This window comes from Asparagus officinalis, chromosome 5 (genome assembly GCF_001876935.1).
Source record: "Asparagus officinalis chromosome 5, Aspof.V1, whole genome shotgun sequence".
Lineage (NCBI taxonomy): Eukaryota > Viridiplantae > Streptophyta > Magnoliopsida > Asparagales > Asparagaceae > Asparagus > Asparagus officinalis.
Genome location: NC_033798.1, coordinates 112,743,758 through 112,759,297, shown reverse-complemented (window position 1 = coordinate 112,759,297; position 15,540 = coordinate 112,743,758). Strand labels below are relative to the sequence as shown.

Below are 15,540 nucleotides of genomic sequence, written 5' to 3'. Positions count from 1 at the left end.
AAGAAGTGTAAGCTCCTGATGAATTGTCTGCAGCTCCGGAGAAACGCTTGGAAGAAGAGTAACTTGAGATGTTGTAATCTAGAGGGAGAAAGATGAGAATTGATATTATAATAGAATATGAGAGTTTGAGTTGTGAAGAATGAAAGGGATTTAGGGGGTATTTATAGGATTAGAGGTAGGGAGGAGAGGCTTTAATTTTTTTTATTTCAGTTGTCCCCTAACTAATTTTTTTTTTCATTTTGGGTTACCCGTCAATTTGGCAACATCTCTCCCTTTTTTGAGCCGTTGGGAGCCTTTATTTATTTTTTCATTTTGGGTTGCCTGTCAATTTTCCTTTCTAAGCAAATAAGGGCAAAACACATGTACAGAAGGGCGTATAAAAAAATTACTATAAGGGGTTAGAGTAAATTTACCCCAACCCAACTCTCTGTTAAACGAGACGGGTATAGACCCGTCTTGTACCCGTTTGAACCCGCTTCGTGCGAGTGCATGAGACGAATTTGGGCGGGTCAAAATGGTTTGACCCGTCCCGTTGGCCATCTCTTGTCTAGGAATCATTCTTCAACAGTCTAGAAGCATTTTGAAAAAAAAAGTGAAGATAATAACTTCCCGCCTTTTTATCTGCTTAAGGAGTTGATATGTTTAGTAGTTGATTAACATGCTTGTTAGAATGTAAAGCTATAACCCTCGACCTTTACCACAACTTTGGATGTTTGGTGTAATGGTTTGAAGGACTCGTTTTAAGATAATATCAGAGCGATCCAAGTTCAAATCCCACTGATTATGAATTTAAAAAGCTGATTTTTTAGAAATTGACACCGTCGCGTGAGTCCATTTAAAGTAGAGTTTTGGTCTAGTATCAACGCTTATCACTTTAGAGTTTTGGTCTAATAATTAGGACTTTAAGATGATATCAGAGTGACTCGGTACATATCTCACTGGCCGCATTTAAAGCGAATTTTCTCAACATTGACACATCCATGTGAGTCTAGGTTCTGGACCATAAAAAAGGGCACTCAACCTGCGGGGCATATTAGAGTTAATATAAAATTATAACCCTCAACTCTTACCATAAATGTAGAGTTTTCATATTATGGTTAGAGGGACTTTAAGGTTTTAAATCAAGTCTCTCTAAACATTACACCAAAACGTCGAATTTGTGGCAATGGTTAAGAGTTATAGTTTTATATTCTAACATGCCCGCGCAAGTTGAACGCCCTTTTATATGAGTCGTAACTTGGATTTAGGTAGCGGTAACAAAATTTTTTAAATCCGCATTAAATTTATGGCCAATAAGATTTGAACCTGGGTTGGCTCTGACGCCATCTTAAAGTTCCTATTGGTGAGAGTGTAGGGTTATAGTTTCATATTAATTTTAATAATGCTAATAGTCAACTTGATGCATTTCATATGCTGAATCTAATCACTTTATTTATATTATTTTTAGATTGCTTGGAGTCATTCATATATTTGTTGCCTGCCAGAAGAACTAGAGATGAGGCACCTATCTGAATGTAAACGTGTTAAATGTTTTCCCTGTTGTAGATGTTCCATCGTAACATACACAATTCTATATTAAGAATGTGGCCTGAGTACATTTAATTGACAGATGGCTTATTTGGTTGTACAAACAATCCTTCCGTATTTTGGATAGTTTTATAATCAAGAATATTTTGGCAAAGAAGCATGCTATGATATTAAGGACAAATCATGCTACTAAAAGTTGATATGTTTTCCATGATACTTTATTAAAGCAACTGCCTTAATTTACTTTAAAAGGGGAACATTCATATTAGACCATTTCCAGAAGAATTACAAAACAGGTAATTCGTCATTATTTTACTTTTGAAGCTCTTCATTATATAAATACAAATAGACTTATATGTATATATACAACATGTATGCACATGCATGCAGTCCGTCATAGTGTGTAGATTTTAGAGAATCGTCATGACCGATGTCCTGCGTTTATGTTGGAATGTGGTATTTGCCTTCAGATCACAGTAAATATAAGGAGAAATTTTTAAAACCAACCTTTTTTAGAATTTAATAGGCAAAATCGACCTAAAGTGAAAAATATTGAGAAATTTTTAAAACCAACCTTTTTTAGAATTTAATAGGCAAAATCGACCTAAAGTGAAAAATATTAGCAAAACCGACCCTTTTCAGAAGAAAAGGGTCGGTTTTGCAGCTGAACGTGTTTTACGAACTGCACGGGACTGCTAGTCCCGTGCACTTGGTCTTGAGCAGCGGCAGGGCTCTCTGCTTAAAAGTCGGGACTGCTAGTCCCGACTTTTAAGCAGAGACCAGGTGCAGCAAGTCCACGGGACTGCTAGTCCCGTGCACTTGCTGTGCACACTTTTGTGCACTTTCTTGCTGCATTTCAAGCCGTTCCTGTACATACATCAACACAAACATCAACTAACAAGTAACATACTCATTTCACCACTACATTTCATGTAATCCCGTTACATACATCCATACAAACTCCCACTATCAAATTACATACTGATTTCACCACATACTCATTTCAAATCAAACAAATCACATCACACCACAAACTCCCACTAACAAATCCAACATAATAACACCACAAACCCACTTAGAAATCAAACATATCACACGATATTATCGACTACAAATCCAAAAACCACATCCCTAAATAGTTTTGTAATGTATATAACCTGTAGTTTACATACATCCAAGAACTCTCCTCCTCCTCCTTTGGCTTCGTCGTCCTCCATACCGCCCTTCGACGAGTTCGTGATCCGGTTGCGTTTGTGGTTGTGACGGTCCAGCTCCATCGTCGACACGTTGGGAAGGTCCAGCTTCATCGTCATTTCTGCGTCGTCCTCGACTTTGTCGCTGTTGTCGTGTATATACGAATGGCGTTACCTCCCGTCCATCATGACGATCTTCGTGAGTTCGGTGTAAGGCTTGTTGAAGCCTCTGCATTATAGCCTGATATATTGATACATGTTCATGTGTTTCGGGATTTCTACCTACGATAGATAGTTCAAAAATAAAATTTCATATTAAATTTGATATAACAGAATGTAAATTTGAGATTTAATTTTATCGTACCTGCTCTAGCCAATTCCAAGCCACGATTTGCAAGAGTTTGAACTTCATCTATTGCTGATACCTGTAAATATTTCAACACATAAAGTACCAATAAAAATGGACTTAGATAAAAAATGGACTAAAATATGAAAATACTTACTAATTCTCTCTCATCTATACCCCGGGGCACATATCCTCTTTGCGACTCAACCGGTATTGTGGTCGAATGAAGTATCCATCTTCGGGTTATGCCCCAATACCAAGTGTAGTAATCTGATTCCCGAGGAGTTGGTTCAATTTGGTTGACAATACAAAAATGCCTATCATTCCATTTGTGTATAAAAGCTTGATGCACGATCATCCAGTTTATTTGTTGGCCTCCTTTCTTTGCCTTCCTCTCTATCTTTTCAACAAACTGCGGAACATGTTGTGCACGACCAAATTGTCGAAGCACGCGGTCCGGTACATGCATTTCTACTATCTCCAAACATATAAGAGGAACTCTAGCTCTCCATACAACTTGGTATTCTGTGCATATTGGGGGTAGCTGAGGTAGAAATTGGGTGTATGGCTCCCATTCCATCTACAATAATTTATTGCAGTTGCATATCAGAATTGGGTTTTCAGTATGTAGAAGAAAAAACGCATGTTTTTCGGTGAGAATTACCTGAAAAATCTTCATACGGTCAAGCTCATTCCGGTAGAAATCCAATTGTCTAGCCGGGGTCTCGTCATAGCATTTTTCGACATTCCATCTACAAAAAAAATATTTGTCATACATTTAGTACCACAATGATAACTACAGTTATATTCGCTACATAAAAAATACAATACCTGCATCCCAGTGGAATTTGTCCATCTAATTGTAAATGCGTGCATAGTCTCGGCTTCAAATGAAGTCTCTCCCATGCCCATACTTGCAATAAGCTTAGACACCCTTTAAGCTCACTGTTTTGCATAAGTGCCACTTTTGACATCTCTCTATATAAATACGCCAAAACAGCACTACCCCACGATTTTGTACCACATACGTCCAAGTCCTCGAGGAGTGGTAACCACCTAGCATATTCACAATATTCCAATTTATTAAAATAAGCTAATTCAATGAAATACAGATTCATATTATAAATACACATACCTCGCATGCACTTTATCTTTACTTGAATCTGGAAATAATATAGTACCAATCATGTGCATAATGTATGCACGTGCATGTTGGTCAACCAAAATTTGTGGGGCATCAACAGGCAACGGTACTGAGAAGGTCTCTCTCAACCACTTCAACTTAATAGTTCCTCTAGGCATAGTCTCTGGAGCTACACCTAACAACTCCTCACATCTTCGAGGCCATACATCACTATCAGTGCCGGTAATGCACGGACCATCTATACGGAGACCGAGTATCACGGATACATCTTGTAGAGTAATGGTAGCCTCACCCATTCGGAAGTGGAAAGTATTGGTCTCAGGTCTCCATCTATCCATCAACGCAATCAGTAGGGGCCAATCGAGCTTTATCCAACGAAGCTTTGAACAAGTCAAGAAGCCGGCCCGTCCCACAGCTGCTATGATACGCTCATCCTCTAACCGCCAACGGCTATGGCTGAGGCTATGATCAACCATAACGATACTCGGACCTCTCTGTATAGACAATGATAGTATAAGAATGCAATATTATGTAAATGCAAATATTACAATTATAAAGTAACTGAATTATCATTCTCTAACCGCCAACGGCTATGGCTGAGGCTATGATCAACCATAACGATACTCCCTCCTCTCTGTACAGCAAATGATAGTATAAAAATGCAATATTATGTAAATATAAATATTACAATTATAAAGTAACTGAATTACCTCTGTACAGGATATAATATGTGAACGATGCTGAGCCTGGTCATATAAGACCTCATCACTAACCGGCCCAGGATCCATGGTGTACAAACCTGCACATACAATTATACACATATCTTAATCCCCCGCATGTCATATACCCTCTGAAATATCTGACATGCATTCAGATCAAGTTCAGCTCTAACTTCAGGCATAATTAGCTTACATATATAAGAAGAAGATGCAGAATAATCATCGATATCCACCGACGGGTTGCAACATGTATGAAGTCCGCAATATCTACATATTACAAATTGCCCATTGGATGATTTTCTCACAGCGGTATTTAGCAACCAAGGACATTTTTTATTTCTCTCATCTTGCTCATTTGCGTTCTCTACTTCATTCTTATCATTAAAGAAGCATTTCACATTGTAGTTTGTTGCATTAGTTTTTACCGGCTTGAATTTGACCCGATTCTTGATGGACCATTCTCGGATTGCAAAGATCAGTGCCTCCTTGCTCTCGAATAGATCCCCTTTTTTAAAAGTGAAGTCCTCGGGTCGTTGTAAATTTGGCCCAACATCAACAAATCCAGCTTGAGAAGTATTTATCCAATCCTCATTATGAAACTCGTCGGGCAACGGATCTTCAGCTTCCACATAATCATTGTTAACGTTAAATTGCTCCATCCAACGGGCGTCATCATCGATTCCAGCTGCCACATGCATGCTATCAATTTGCACGCCATCTTCTTCAAAATGATCTGAATCATCATCTGCTTCATCTTCTATAATTGCTCCGACTGGTGGGTAACCCGTAACATGACCTGAAGCGTCGTTAAATATATTAGTTGACGTCCCACCGATAGAATACTCACTTAAATGTTGTTGTTGAGACCATGACTCTTGACTTGGAGATGTCATAAAACCAATCGACTCGTTGTCTAAGTCAAGCATCCGAGAAAACTCTCCTTGAGGTCGTGAAACTTGGGCAAATTCCTGAATCGGATACTTCTAAATAAACAACTCAATTGACGCTTGTTTCTCGACTAATTGTTTCATATCATTCAATTCCTCATCTTCGGTAATCTCCACGGCAATAGTTCTACTCTCATTTATCGGACAGTTGAAGAACACCCTAATTGTATATTCTTCTTTCTTAATTTTAGTAACTCTGTGTATTTCCCTAGTCATTCCATCAAAATTACACGACTTAGATAGCATGAACATTTTCCGAGAACCTCCATCATACACCGGCAAATTATTCACTCCGACGCCGAGGCTCCCATTAAAGAAACAAATAATGGATATGGAGTTCGTCATCGAAACTGAAAATACACAGTCCATCATATGCAAATAATCTATTAATATCTGAATAAATCAACATCAAATTTATTACCTTAATCAATCTCAAATAATGGCTACACCCTTAATTATTATTCATCATTTGTAAATAATTGCTAAACCCTAACCCCCAAACCACATTATTCATCCTATTGCACAAAATAAAAACTAATCCTACCCAATTCTAGCAAAATTAACAGCCAAAACATTATTCCCCCAATTCTAGCAAAATTTGATGAATATCCCTCTAAAAAATAATTGCTAAACCCTCTCATATGTAAATTAACAGCAAAATTAAAAATGGCGGTGGTCGGCGGCGGGGTCGAAGGCTCAAAGGCTTTTTTTTTCGGGGGAGAACGTGAAGAGAACTGAAAGAAAGAACGAAAGAAAAAAAGGAAAGAGGGGAACTGGTGGGGTAGGCGGACTGCACGGGACTACTAGTCCCGTGCAGTTCCGTAACTGCAAAATCGACCATTTTAGGTCGGTTTTGCTAATTAATTTTTGGGACGGTCGATTTTGCCCAATAAAATCGAAAAATGGGCTGTTTTAAAAATTTCTCCTAAATATAATGTCTTGGATATTAAATCTTCAAGGTTGTCATTTATTTATTCTCAAGAGTCTAATTATACAGCAGTTCTTTACTTCTTTTAGTGAGTTGGTTTTGATCTTATGAGCAGGCTTGTAAATAGCTATAATTGCAACAACTTTGCCATTAATTTATATGTCGAATTTCTAGTTATATAATTGTTAAACTTAATAAAAAATAAAAGTTAACAAATGACAATTAAAGCTAGCAAAAACATTATTTAACAAAAAACAACAAAGGTACAAAAACAGCTAAAATTAATTGGAAACAGTTAAAATTAACAAAAAAATGCCCGATTTAACAAAAACAGTTGTTAACTTGTTTTTTGTTAACTTTTAGTTGTTTTTTTGTTAACTTCTTATTTTTTGTTAACTTTAATTGCTATTTAGTAACTAAGTTGCCTTTTGTTAACTTCGGCGTTTCTTTAACAAGAGCATTTTGGTGGATGAAATGACATTGGAAGGCGGCGGTCGAGGAAAGAAGAGAGGAGGAAGGGATGATGAGGATGAATGTGGAGAGAGGAGGGAGAACGTGGGGCAGAGATAGACAAAAAGATAGGAGTTAGGACGAGAGCAAAGGTGAAGATAGGAAGGAGGAGGAAAAGAGAGGAAGGAGAAGATGGAGCAGAGATCAAGGTGAAGAATGAGAAGAGGATGGGGTGAAGGAGGAGGCAGAGAGGAGGAAGGCAAAGCCGCAAAGGTGAACGTGGAGTAGTAGAAGAGAAGTGCGGAGGTGGAGGAGGGTTGAGGGTGGAGATGGAGGGGGGAGAGAGTAAGAGGTTTGAAGATGAGGGCATTTTATGGGGTAGCAAAAAACAGAGGGTAGAGTGAGTTGAAGAAAGTAAATTTTGGTCAGGGGGTTTCACCCTTGACTTTTTTTCAAAGGGGGAGGAAGCTCTAAAGCTTTAATTCAAAGGGTTTCCCTGATAATAAGTATGTTTTCATTGATTAAATTTCCTAAAATAGCTAACAATTCGGCTTATGGATACTCAAATTAACCAACAATACTATTGTGATCGACCTCTCTAACAATGAAGCAATACTTAACTGCAGAGGAACCAAAAACCTATAGACTAACATGGGCAACTGCCTGCATGCAAGGGAGAGGAGGAAATTTTGCCCAAACTGAGTTACTATGCTTGTTTGCATATCGATTCTCTTCCTGCGATAGGCTATGTTTGTGTCTGATTGCACTCATGGATTATACTGTTTTTCTTAGTCAGGTTTAGGCCCAAATGTGGTTGTACTGTTTTTCTTAGTGTGGTTGTATTGTTTTTCTTAGTCAGGTTTATGGCTGTTTAAGGCTTTTAAGAGGCTGGAATATACCGCTCCTGACACAACATTTGGAGCAAACTGCTCAGGCATGAACTTTACCATGTTTGACAAAATCCCTTTCTATTTATGAAAAAACGTCGTCTCTTAGCAATCTGAAGGTTAAGTATCTTTTTAGAAGGTGCCTCTATATTTTAAAGATTCAGCGAACTCTATTTGTCCGTTGTTTTGGTTTTCGTAGAATACTTGGACTATTTTTTCCTTCACATCTGATATTTCACGTCCATTCATCACAATTTATATTAGTTTGGGGTTAAGTCTGTGCTTTCTATAAGGTGACTTGACATCTATATTGTTTCATTTTTGCAGTTCAATGGCATGTAGAGATGGATATATCGATCCAGGCAGGATATGCACATGTTGCCACTAGTTCTTCTTTGTGTCTTTGTGTATTTCTCTTTTATTTGTTTTAGTAATACTTTCCCGTGGCAGTTGAAATTTGCATTCCTCCAGCTTGTAGTCTTTGGTGGTATATTGAAGTTTAAATGTAGAACATACTGGGGGTTGACGGATGAGACTGACGGAGTTTTCATCAGTCTCTGGGTTTCTTTACTGACGGAACAATGCACGTGTTTGTGGAAAATTTTACAGTAAAAGAAACGAAGGAAAATTGATTTGTATTCCTTTAATCTCAATTACAATTGGATTTCCTGATTATAAAAGAGAGGAGAATGATCTGGATTCTCCCCTTTGTTTAATTCTGGGTTCTTCACGGTAGCGATGAGATGCCTCCCTCGAATGCTCGCGTCGAGTTTGCTTCTCGTTGACGATCCGCGCGTCTTGATTCACTGGAACGGTATCTTCTCCTCACGATTTGACGCTGTGGAGAACTTTGAACGAGTTTGAAACTCTATGAAAGAGTTGATTTAACTGAAATCGGTTTATAAGCCAAGGATGAAGAAAGCTCTTGTAGCCGAATGTTGCTGAGGGATAACGTCAATCTCCTCAAAAGCCTGCCCAAGGATCTCTTCAGTTGATGTCAAGAAGTTCCAACAAACTGAACCCTGAACTGAATTGATTTTTAGTTATTTATAGGGGATTAAGGGGTGTAACCACCTCCTTAATTCGCTCCTAAGTGGGGCTAATGGGATGTAACCGTCCCCTTAAATCACTCCTGAGTGGAGTTGTGATCTCCTCAGATCGTGGGAAACGGTTTTGGAACCGTTCAGCTTGTGTTTGAACGAGTCAAACGCAAATCCTGCATTCTGGAATGAAATCTGCGTTTGAACGCAGCGTCTGGAAGCTGCGTCGTAGCGTCTTGTTGGAAGCTGCGTTGGCAGTTTGTTGGAAGCTGCGTTTGCGGCCGAACATGAGCTGCGTTGGCGGCCGAATCTGAGGCTACATTTGAGCTGTGTTCGCAGCGATTTAGAAGCTGCGTTTGGCAGCATTGGAAGCTGCGTTTGAGCTGCGCAACGATTTGGAAGCTGCGTTTGGCAGCGGATGGAAGCTGCGTTTGAGCTGCGTTCGTGGCTATGAACGCGACGCATCTTGATGCTGGTACGCGGGGAGGACTTCCACGTCTTGATTTGAAGAGACCGTCGATTTGTAGTCTCTTTCTGTCGAAGTGTTGCAAAGATCGTCATTTTGTAATATTTGCTTTAGCTCTCTGATATGTGAGAGTCGTCAGATTGTAACTCCCGATGTTGATTGTGGAGGCTGTTGATTAGAGCTTTCATCAATTGTTGTGAAGGTCGTCAGATTGTAACCTTCATCGATCCACGTGAAAGTCTTCAAATTGTAGCCTTCTGGAAGTCGTCAGATTGTAACTTTCATCATCGGTGTTTGATGGGGATCAGCTATCTATTGTGATTTTTAGACAGCCTACAGCATGAGACTAGGCTTTTACAGTTTGGGGAAAGAATCGAGGAAATAGCTGCTGTGATTGAAATCTAGCTGCAATGTGTAGTATTTACTTTGAATTCAAGTGAAACAAAGTCAAGGTTTCGAGGAAAAATGCCTTTAGGACCTAAAATATGGGACCAAGAGAGTTGACAGGTGAGGTGGTCCCTCCCTATTGTATAATGAGCTGGTCATGCTGGCTCATTATGCAATAAGAAGGGGACATCTCACCTGTCCCTTCCGAGGGTCCCATATTTTGGGTCCATGTAGCAACGCTTGGTTTCGAGATATGAAATGGATTGTGTGCATTATTACTCTCAAAGGCTATTTGGTTCAAGCAAAGAAAATATAAAATGGATTGTGCGCATGCTTATTCCTCTCAAAGAGCTTTGGAAAAAGTCCCATAGCTCGAAAATGGGCTGGAAAAGTAGGAAATTTTATAAGTGTCTCTCTTGAAAGTCATATTTCTATAAAAAATGAACTGAATACGTGTAGTTTTGCTGTTCGAGCTTGGGCTTTTTATCTTTTTTTTTATCACGCACAGCCTTCATAAAATATTTATGCGTGAGAAATTATGTGATTTGCGAAGCTTGTGTAAGAGTCAACAGGAGGTGGCCTTGATTGAAGTTTATGCTTTTAATTAGATACAAGCAATTTTGATGATTATTTTGCCGGTCATTATTAAGATGTAACCTATTCTAATGCAGGAAGGAGCGAGACGTTCAAATGTTATAAATTGCTTTGGATATAACATTTGATCTGATTATATATGTTCGTTTATCCTAGGCTAAATGGTATAAACAATTCTTATCTTAGGTTCAAAGTTATTAATTTGAATATTCATTTACGCAATTGGAGAATTCATTTCTGCAGTTACAAATATCCACAAATATCCCTAGGATATTGTACCGGTTCTTATGTTATACTTGACAAAGGTCGCAGTTCTTTTACTTTTTTTGTTGACCAAAAAAACATAGAAACCTATTTTAGGAAAACTTTTTCCATAATAGTTTATTTTTATTTTTATTTTTTCCCGTTTGCATCTTGAAACTAAGTAAAGAGATGAGTTGTCACCATCTTACTGAATTGAATTGGACGATGTGATTCATTTTTTAGGAAATTCATTTCATGGATTTTTTTTTTTAAGAAAATGGATTGAAACCAATTTTTATTATTTAAATGGTGTTATCCTCCAGCTTCTTTTTCCTTGGTTTTCAAGAAACCAACCAGTCAGAGGAATCCGCCAAGTAAAAGAAAAAAAAGGTGATGAGGTACTAAAAGCTTATGGTACTTTTAGGCTGTGTTTGGTTTGATGGAAAGGGAGAGAAAAGAAAAAGAAAGAGAAAGGAAAAAGAAAGGAAAGGAAAAAGAAAAGAAAATGATATTCTTTTTATTGTTTGGTTAGAAAGAATATTGCAAGGAAAGTTAGAAGAAAATTCATAAGAAAGTCATTTTCTCTTGTTTGGTTACATTTCTGAGAAAAGAGGAAGAAAATTATCACAACATAATTTTAATTCATACTTTTTGAAATTAGATTCATATCATTTGATTCAAATGTTGAGTGGCCATCAACATCGAGTTTGTAAATATTAACAAGCAGAAGCACAGCCACAATTCCGCTAATTAAAGAACAACATTTCTCACACATAATATTTGCAGAAAGAAAGGTCAATGAAAGAACCAAAACAAATCTAAAGAAAATATCATGATATTCCTAATATAAAGTATAATCCATTTCTAGTCACAAAGTCTATTACAATCAATTTCATATAAAAAATCTTAACCAACAAAATCTATTACAATCAATTTCATATAAAAAAATCTTAACCAACAAAATCTATTACAATCAATTTCATATATAGAGAATATTAACTAAAGAGAGAGAGAGAAATATGCCGAATTCCTTAGTTTTTGACTTTAGTGAGCCCATCAAAACATCAATCTCGCATCCTTCATCCCCTGAAATTAATTCAAAAAAATTCAAATAAGTAGAATATAAAGGTCCAATATAGTTATAACTTAGAATTTGCTACAAATTATATCTAACACTGTAAAAAGTAAAACATAAACGAAGATGTGAGCTCCAATATAGTTATAACTTAGAAGTAAACCAAAATATTAGTCATAACCTTCCCTCCACCATGAACATATCATTAAATGTTTAGGAATGTATTGTTGCATATTAAGATTTTCCTTTGGCAATTGTAAAGCTTCATATTTGGAGTAAAGAAGAAATAAGGAAATTTTTGAATAATTTAACTAATACAGTTATGCATTGAATCTGGAAGACATCTATGGCCATATCCAAAGATGAAACTGCCGTATGATTGTATTCCCCAGTATATTTGTTTTAACCTACCAAGTATATAGCTACTTGCTAGGTGTTCTGACTCTTCAAAGAAAACTAAATGGAGGATGTTCAGAAAATAAAATATGTGATTTAACAATACAGCATTCCTTGAAATGCCTGCCCCAAACGTAAATAAGTTAAGTTCAAGACAGAAAGTATTAGTCGCAGCATAGTACAGAATATGCTCCAATAACCATATTCAATGTAAAAAAAGAACGACTACAAGCAATAAGAACCAAATATAAGTTCATCAAACTTGCCCAAGCCCATGCTTGACTCCCCACTTGAACTCCCCAACATACCAGCTCCCATCCTCGCACGTATGCACACCACACCCATAGCTCTGCCCATTACTCCACCCACCGGCATAGACATCCCCCGTATAAAACCGATAGACACCAAAGCCATGTCTCAACCCCTGCCTATACTGCCCTCTATATCGACTCCCCCTCGCCCAGGTCTCCACCCCATACCCATCATACTTGTCATCAACCCAATCCCCCTCATACCTCCCACTCATATAGTAATAATACACCCCGCTCCCTGAACACTTCCTTTTATGAAACTCTCCCTCATACACATCCCCATTGTTATAGACCTGTACCCAAGATCCTGTATTGGGTACATATTAGCATTGGCAATGGTTTGTTTTGATATTTACAAATAAAAGGGTATATATTAGCATTAGCAACTAAAATTTGGAGGGTTAGTTAATTTCTTTTCAGAATGTAACATTAAGCTCAAGGAGTTCCAGTCACAGATACATGCATACATGCACACTCACGTGCACGCATGCGTGCAAGCACACATGCACAAGTATGCATACATATATGCACAGGCATATACACACTCTAAAATAGAATTCCAACCCAATCATCTCACATTAATGAAATACTGAAGGTGTGGCTTCATGACAAGAGTTTAACTTTGCGACGGGATCGCCTCGCAGTGATAGCTAATGTTTCACTCTCAGTTTAAGATTACAAATCACAGTAGAAGGATTGATTGTTCTAGTGCAAAATGATATTCATTCACTGGTCAAAGGTGACAAACAAGAGACAACCAGTACATTTGACAAAGAATCAAAGGAAAATGCCCAAGTCATAGTATAAAATCACTGCTAAACTCCCTACTGATGGCTAGTTGATCTGGGCACCACCTCGAACAGACACTTGAGAATATTTTGCTCTTCCAGAAGGTTTTCATTAAACAGGATATTTCAAACTATGTGCTCTAATAAGGTAGATTGTAAATTTATACTTCTATATATGTGGTTACAAGCTCTGAACTCACCTTCTTGTCAGCATAAACCAAGGAAATTGCAAATTCTAATAATGCGCAATTTTTTTGAGTTTCTCTTAGTTTTAATAATGAAAACAATTCCTTAAACTTATGAACTAGGTGGTAAAATGCAAACATGTAATTAGAGTGTAAATTAAATTACCTCCTGATACCGATATGTATTTTGGCCATGGACATTTTCCCCAACCATCAAAAGAGTTATATGGGCATCCTTTACAGGTTTGAATGATAAGCTTCATCTCAAATGCCTAAATTCTTGTTAAATTCAAATTAAAGCTAAAAATAAAATGGTCAGTCTCTTGAACTTCTCTACATCGGTACATACAAGAGAAGTAACTAGCCCTAACTCCAAACCATAGATGAATAAAAAAATCATAACTTTCTCAAGATTACCAAAGTAAAAAAATGAAGAGAAGTTGATCCGCTTGATTTAGCGCTACCTCTGAGATCCCTCCGCCTCCATCCCCAGAAACCGCTGCCGACGAAGTCAAAACTGAAGAATCCGGCGCCTGCGACGGAGAACCCGAGCGTTTCTTGGTCCAGAGGATCACCAACCGACTCACTTTCTCGTCGAGGTCCGCCGTCTCCCGCGAGTTCGGAGCTCCAACCTCGTCAGCGTAGGCCTCCATTGATCGCTAGGGTTTGCTCGAACTAGGGTTTCCTTCGACTAGGGTTTGCTGGAGGGGGGGTGGGGGAGGGAGCGGATTGGGGAGGGGGGGATGGAGTCGACGAGATCGGGGATAGAGTCAGGAATTTTCAAAGAAGGCGTCGGGCGAGATTTTCTCTCCCTCTCTCTCATTTTCGCTCCGTTTGAGTCGGGAAAGGGGAAGAGAACTGAGAACATATGAGACTTTCTACGGTGATTTTAACATTCATTTTCTTTTTAATTTTCTTTCAAACCAAATCAGGTAAAGATACTTTCTATTGCATTTTCTTTTCCTTTTCTTTATTTTCCTCCAAACCAAACATAGCCTTAATGGGTGATCGTTTCTTTTTTCTAAGAGAGTTTCTTCTCCAATATGAATGCTTTCACCAGCCACCCTTTTAATATCTTTATTACTGGCTTTTTCTTTAACAATAAAATTGATTATAATATGGAGAAATCTGAGGTAATTTCAAACGAAAGTAACGTTTGAGTTGTCGTGCGTCGCACTTCGTTTTAACCCAGCCGTTCTGGACTGCGCCATCGCCGTAACTAACAAGAAGCGGACGGTCAATTAATTGACCCAATCTTCTTCTTCTTCTTCTCATTTTGTGTCCTTGCAAATGCCAACATTTTAAAAGCAAAGTAGAAAATAAATGATTAGCAGCAAGCTATTACGGAACGCCGAATTTGACCATAGCAATTATTCTATATATCAATCGCCTCACTGTCGCCCTATTCTTTTTCTTTTTCTTTTTTTTTCCGGGTCAATCACTGTCACCCTATTCCTTGGCGTAGATAACTTCTAATGAGTTTTAAAAATGAAAATGAAAACTTTCTCAAGACTATACATGCCGCATAACATACAATATGAACTTAACTATTCATTTCCCCCCTAAACGCACGTGTTCAAAATCAAGAGAAGAAAACAGGCCCAAATATTTCCTTTTGAGTCGAACATCAGATTGGTCATCTAGCTTTACTTCAACTTCTAGTTTTCATAAGAATTCAGAGCCCCAATATGTTGACCATCAACATTATTATTATTATCATCCTCTCTTTTTTTTTCGCTCTTTACCTCTCTCTCTCTCTTTTGTGTTAATAAGTAAGGATTTATCGGCTGCAATTGCTTAAGCTCTGTTCCTTCATACCTGAGTGATGTCGAGCAAAGAAATGAAGCCAGTGAAGGTGAAGATCATCGAGACCAGGTTCATCAAGGCCGACGCCGGTCAGTTTCGGTCGGTGGT

The 15,540-nt window shown here is 38.0% G+C and overlaps 4 protein-coding genes across 5 annotated transcripts in view; 1 reads left to right on the top strand and 3 right to left on the bottom strand.

Moving 5' to 3' along the window:
- The window catches only part of LOC109840732 (nuclear transcription factor Y subunit B-4-like), a 13,101-nt gene extending 4,386 nt beyond the window's left edge, over window positions 1–8,715 (top strand). For both annotated transcript variants that reach the window (XM_020409476.1, XM_020409477.1), the window contains exon 6: window positions 8,469–8,715. In XM_020409476.1, the coding sequence (XP_020265065.1) occupies window positions 8,469–8,483 (15 nt within the window). In that variant the 3' untranslated portion in view covers window positions 8,484–8,715. The remainder of the gene's footprint in view (window positions 1–8,468) is intronic.
- Window positions 2,850–3,631, bottom strand: LOC109840733 (protein MAIN-LIKE 2-like). The gene is made up of 2 exons (XM_020409478.1): window positions 3,224–3,631; window positions 2,850–3,145 (listed from the first exon to the last, which is right to left on the bottom strand). The coding sequence occupies exons 1-2, from the start codon at window positions 3,533–3,535 to the stop codon at window positions 3,017–3,019; spliced, it is 441 nt and encodes a 146-aa protein (XP_020265067.1). The 5' UTR covers window positions 3,536–3,631; the 3' UTR covers window positions 2,850–3,016.
- Window positions 3,567–5,010, bottom strand: LOC109843762 (serine/threonine-protein phosphatase 7 long form homolog). The gene is made up of 6 exons (XM_020412719.1): window positions 4,921–5,010; window positions 4,202–4,704; window positions 3,898–4,122; window positions 3,731–3,818; window positions 3,636–3,646; window positions 3,567–3,591 (listed from the first exon to the last, which is right to left on the bottom strand). The coding sequence occupies exons 1-6, from the start codon at window positions 4,996–4,998 to the stop codon at window positions 3,567–3,569; spliced, it is 930 nt and encodes a 309-aa protein (XP_020268308.1). The 5' UTR covers window positions 4,999–5,010.
- Window positions 12,599–14,279, bottom strand: LOC109842404 (radial spoke head 1 homolog). Its single transcript, XM_020411283.1, has 2 exons — window positions 14,091–14,279; window positions 12,599–12,946 (listed from the first exon to the last, which is right to left on the bottom strand). The coding sequence occupies exons 1-2, from the start codon at window positions 14,277–14,279 to the stop codon at window positions 12,599–12,601; spliced, it is 537 nt and encodes a 178-aa protein (XP_020266872.1).

Excerpts from the sequence above, each read along its gene's own strand:
- LOC109840733 (XM_020409478.1), bottom strand. The coding sequence starts at position 3,535 with ATGCATGTACCGGACCGCGTGCTTCGACAATTTGGTCGTGCACAACAT. Across the intron at positions 3,146-3,223 it reads GTATAGATGAGAGAGAATTA|GTATCAGCAATAGATGAAGT; the intron begins GTAAGTATTTTC and ends AAATATTTACAG.
- LOC109843762 (XM_020412719.1), bottom strand. The coding sequence starts at position 4,998 with ATGGATCCTGGGCCGGTTAGTGATGAGGTCTTATATGACCAGGCTCAG. Across the intron at positions 4,123-4,201 it reads AAAGATAAAGTGCATGCGAG|GTGGTTACCACTCCTCGAGG; the intron begins GTATGTGTATTT and ends TGAATATGCTAG. Across the intron at positions 3,819-3,897 it reads CAAATTCCACTGGGATGCAG|ATGGAATGTCGAAAAATGCT; the intron begins GTATTGTATTTT and ends TTTTTTTTGTAG.
- LOC109842404 (XM_020411283.1), bottom strand. The coding sequence starts at position 14,279 with ATGGAGGCCTACGCTGACGAGGTTGGAGCTCCGAACTCGCGGGAGACG. Across the intron at positions 12,947-14,090 it reads GAGGCGGAGGGATCTCAGAG|GTCTATAACAATGGGGATGT; the intron begins GTAGCGCTAAAT and ends TCTTGGGTACAG.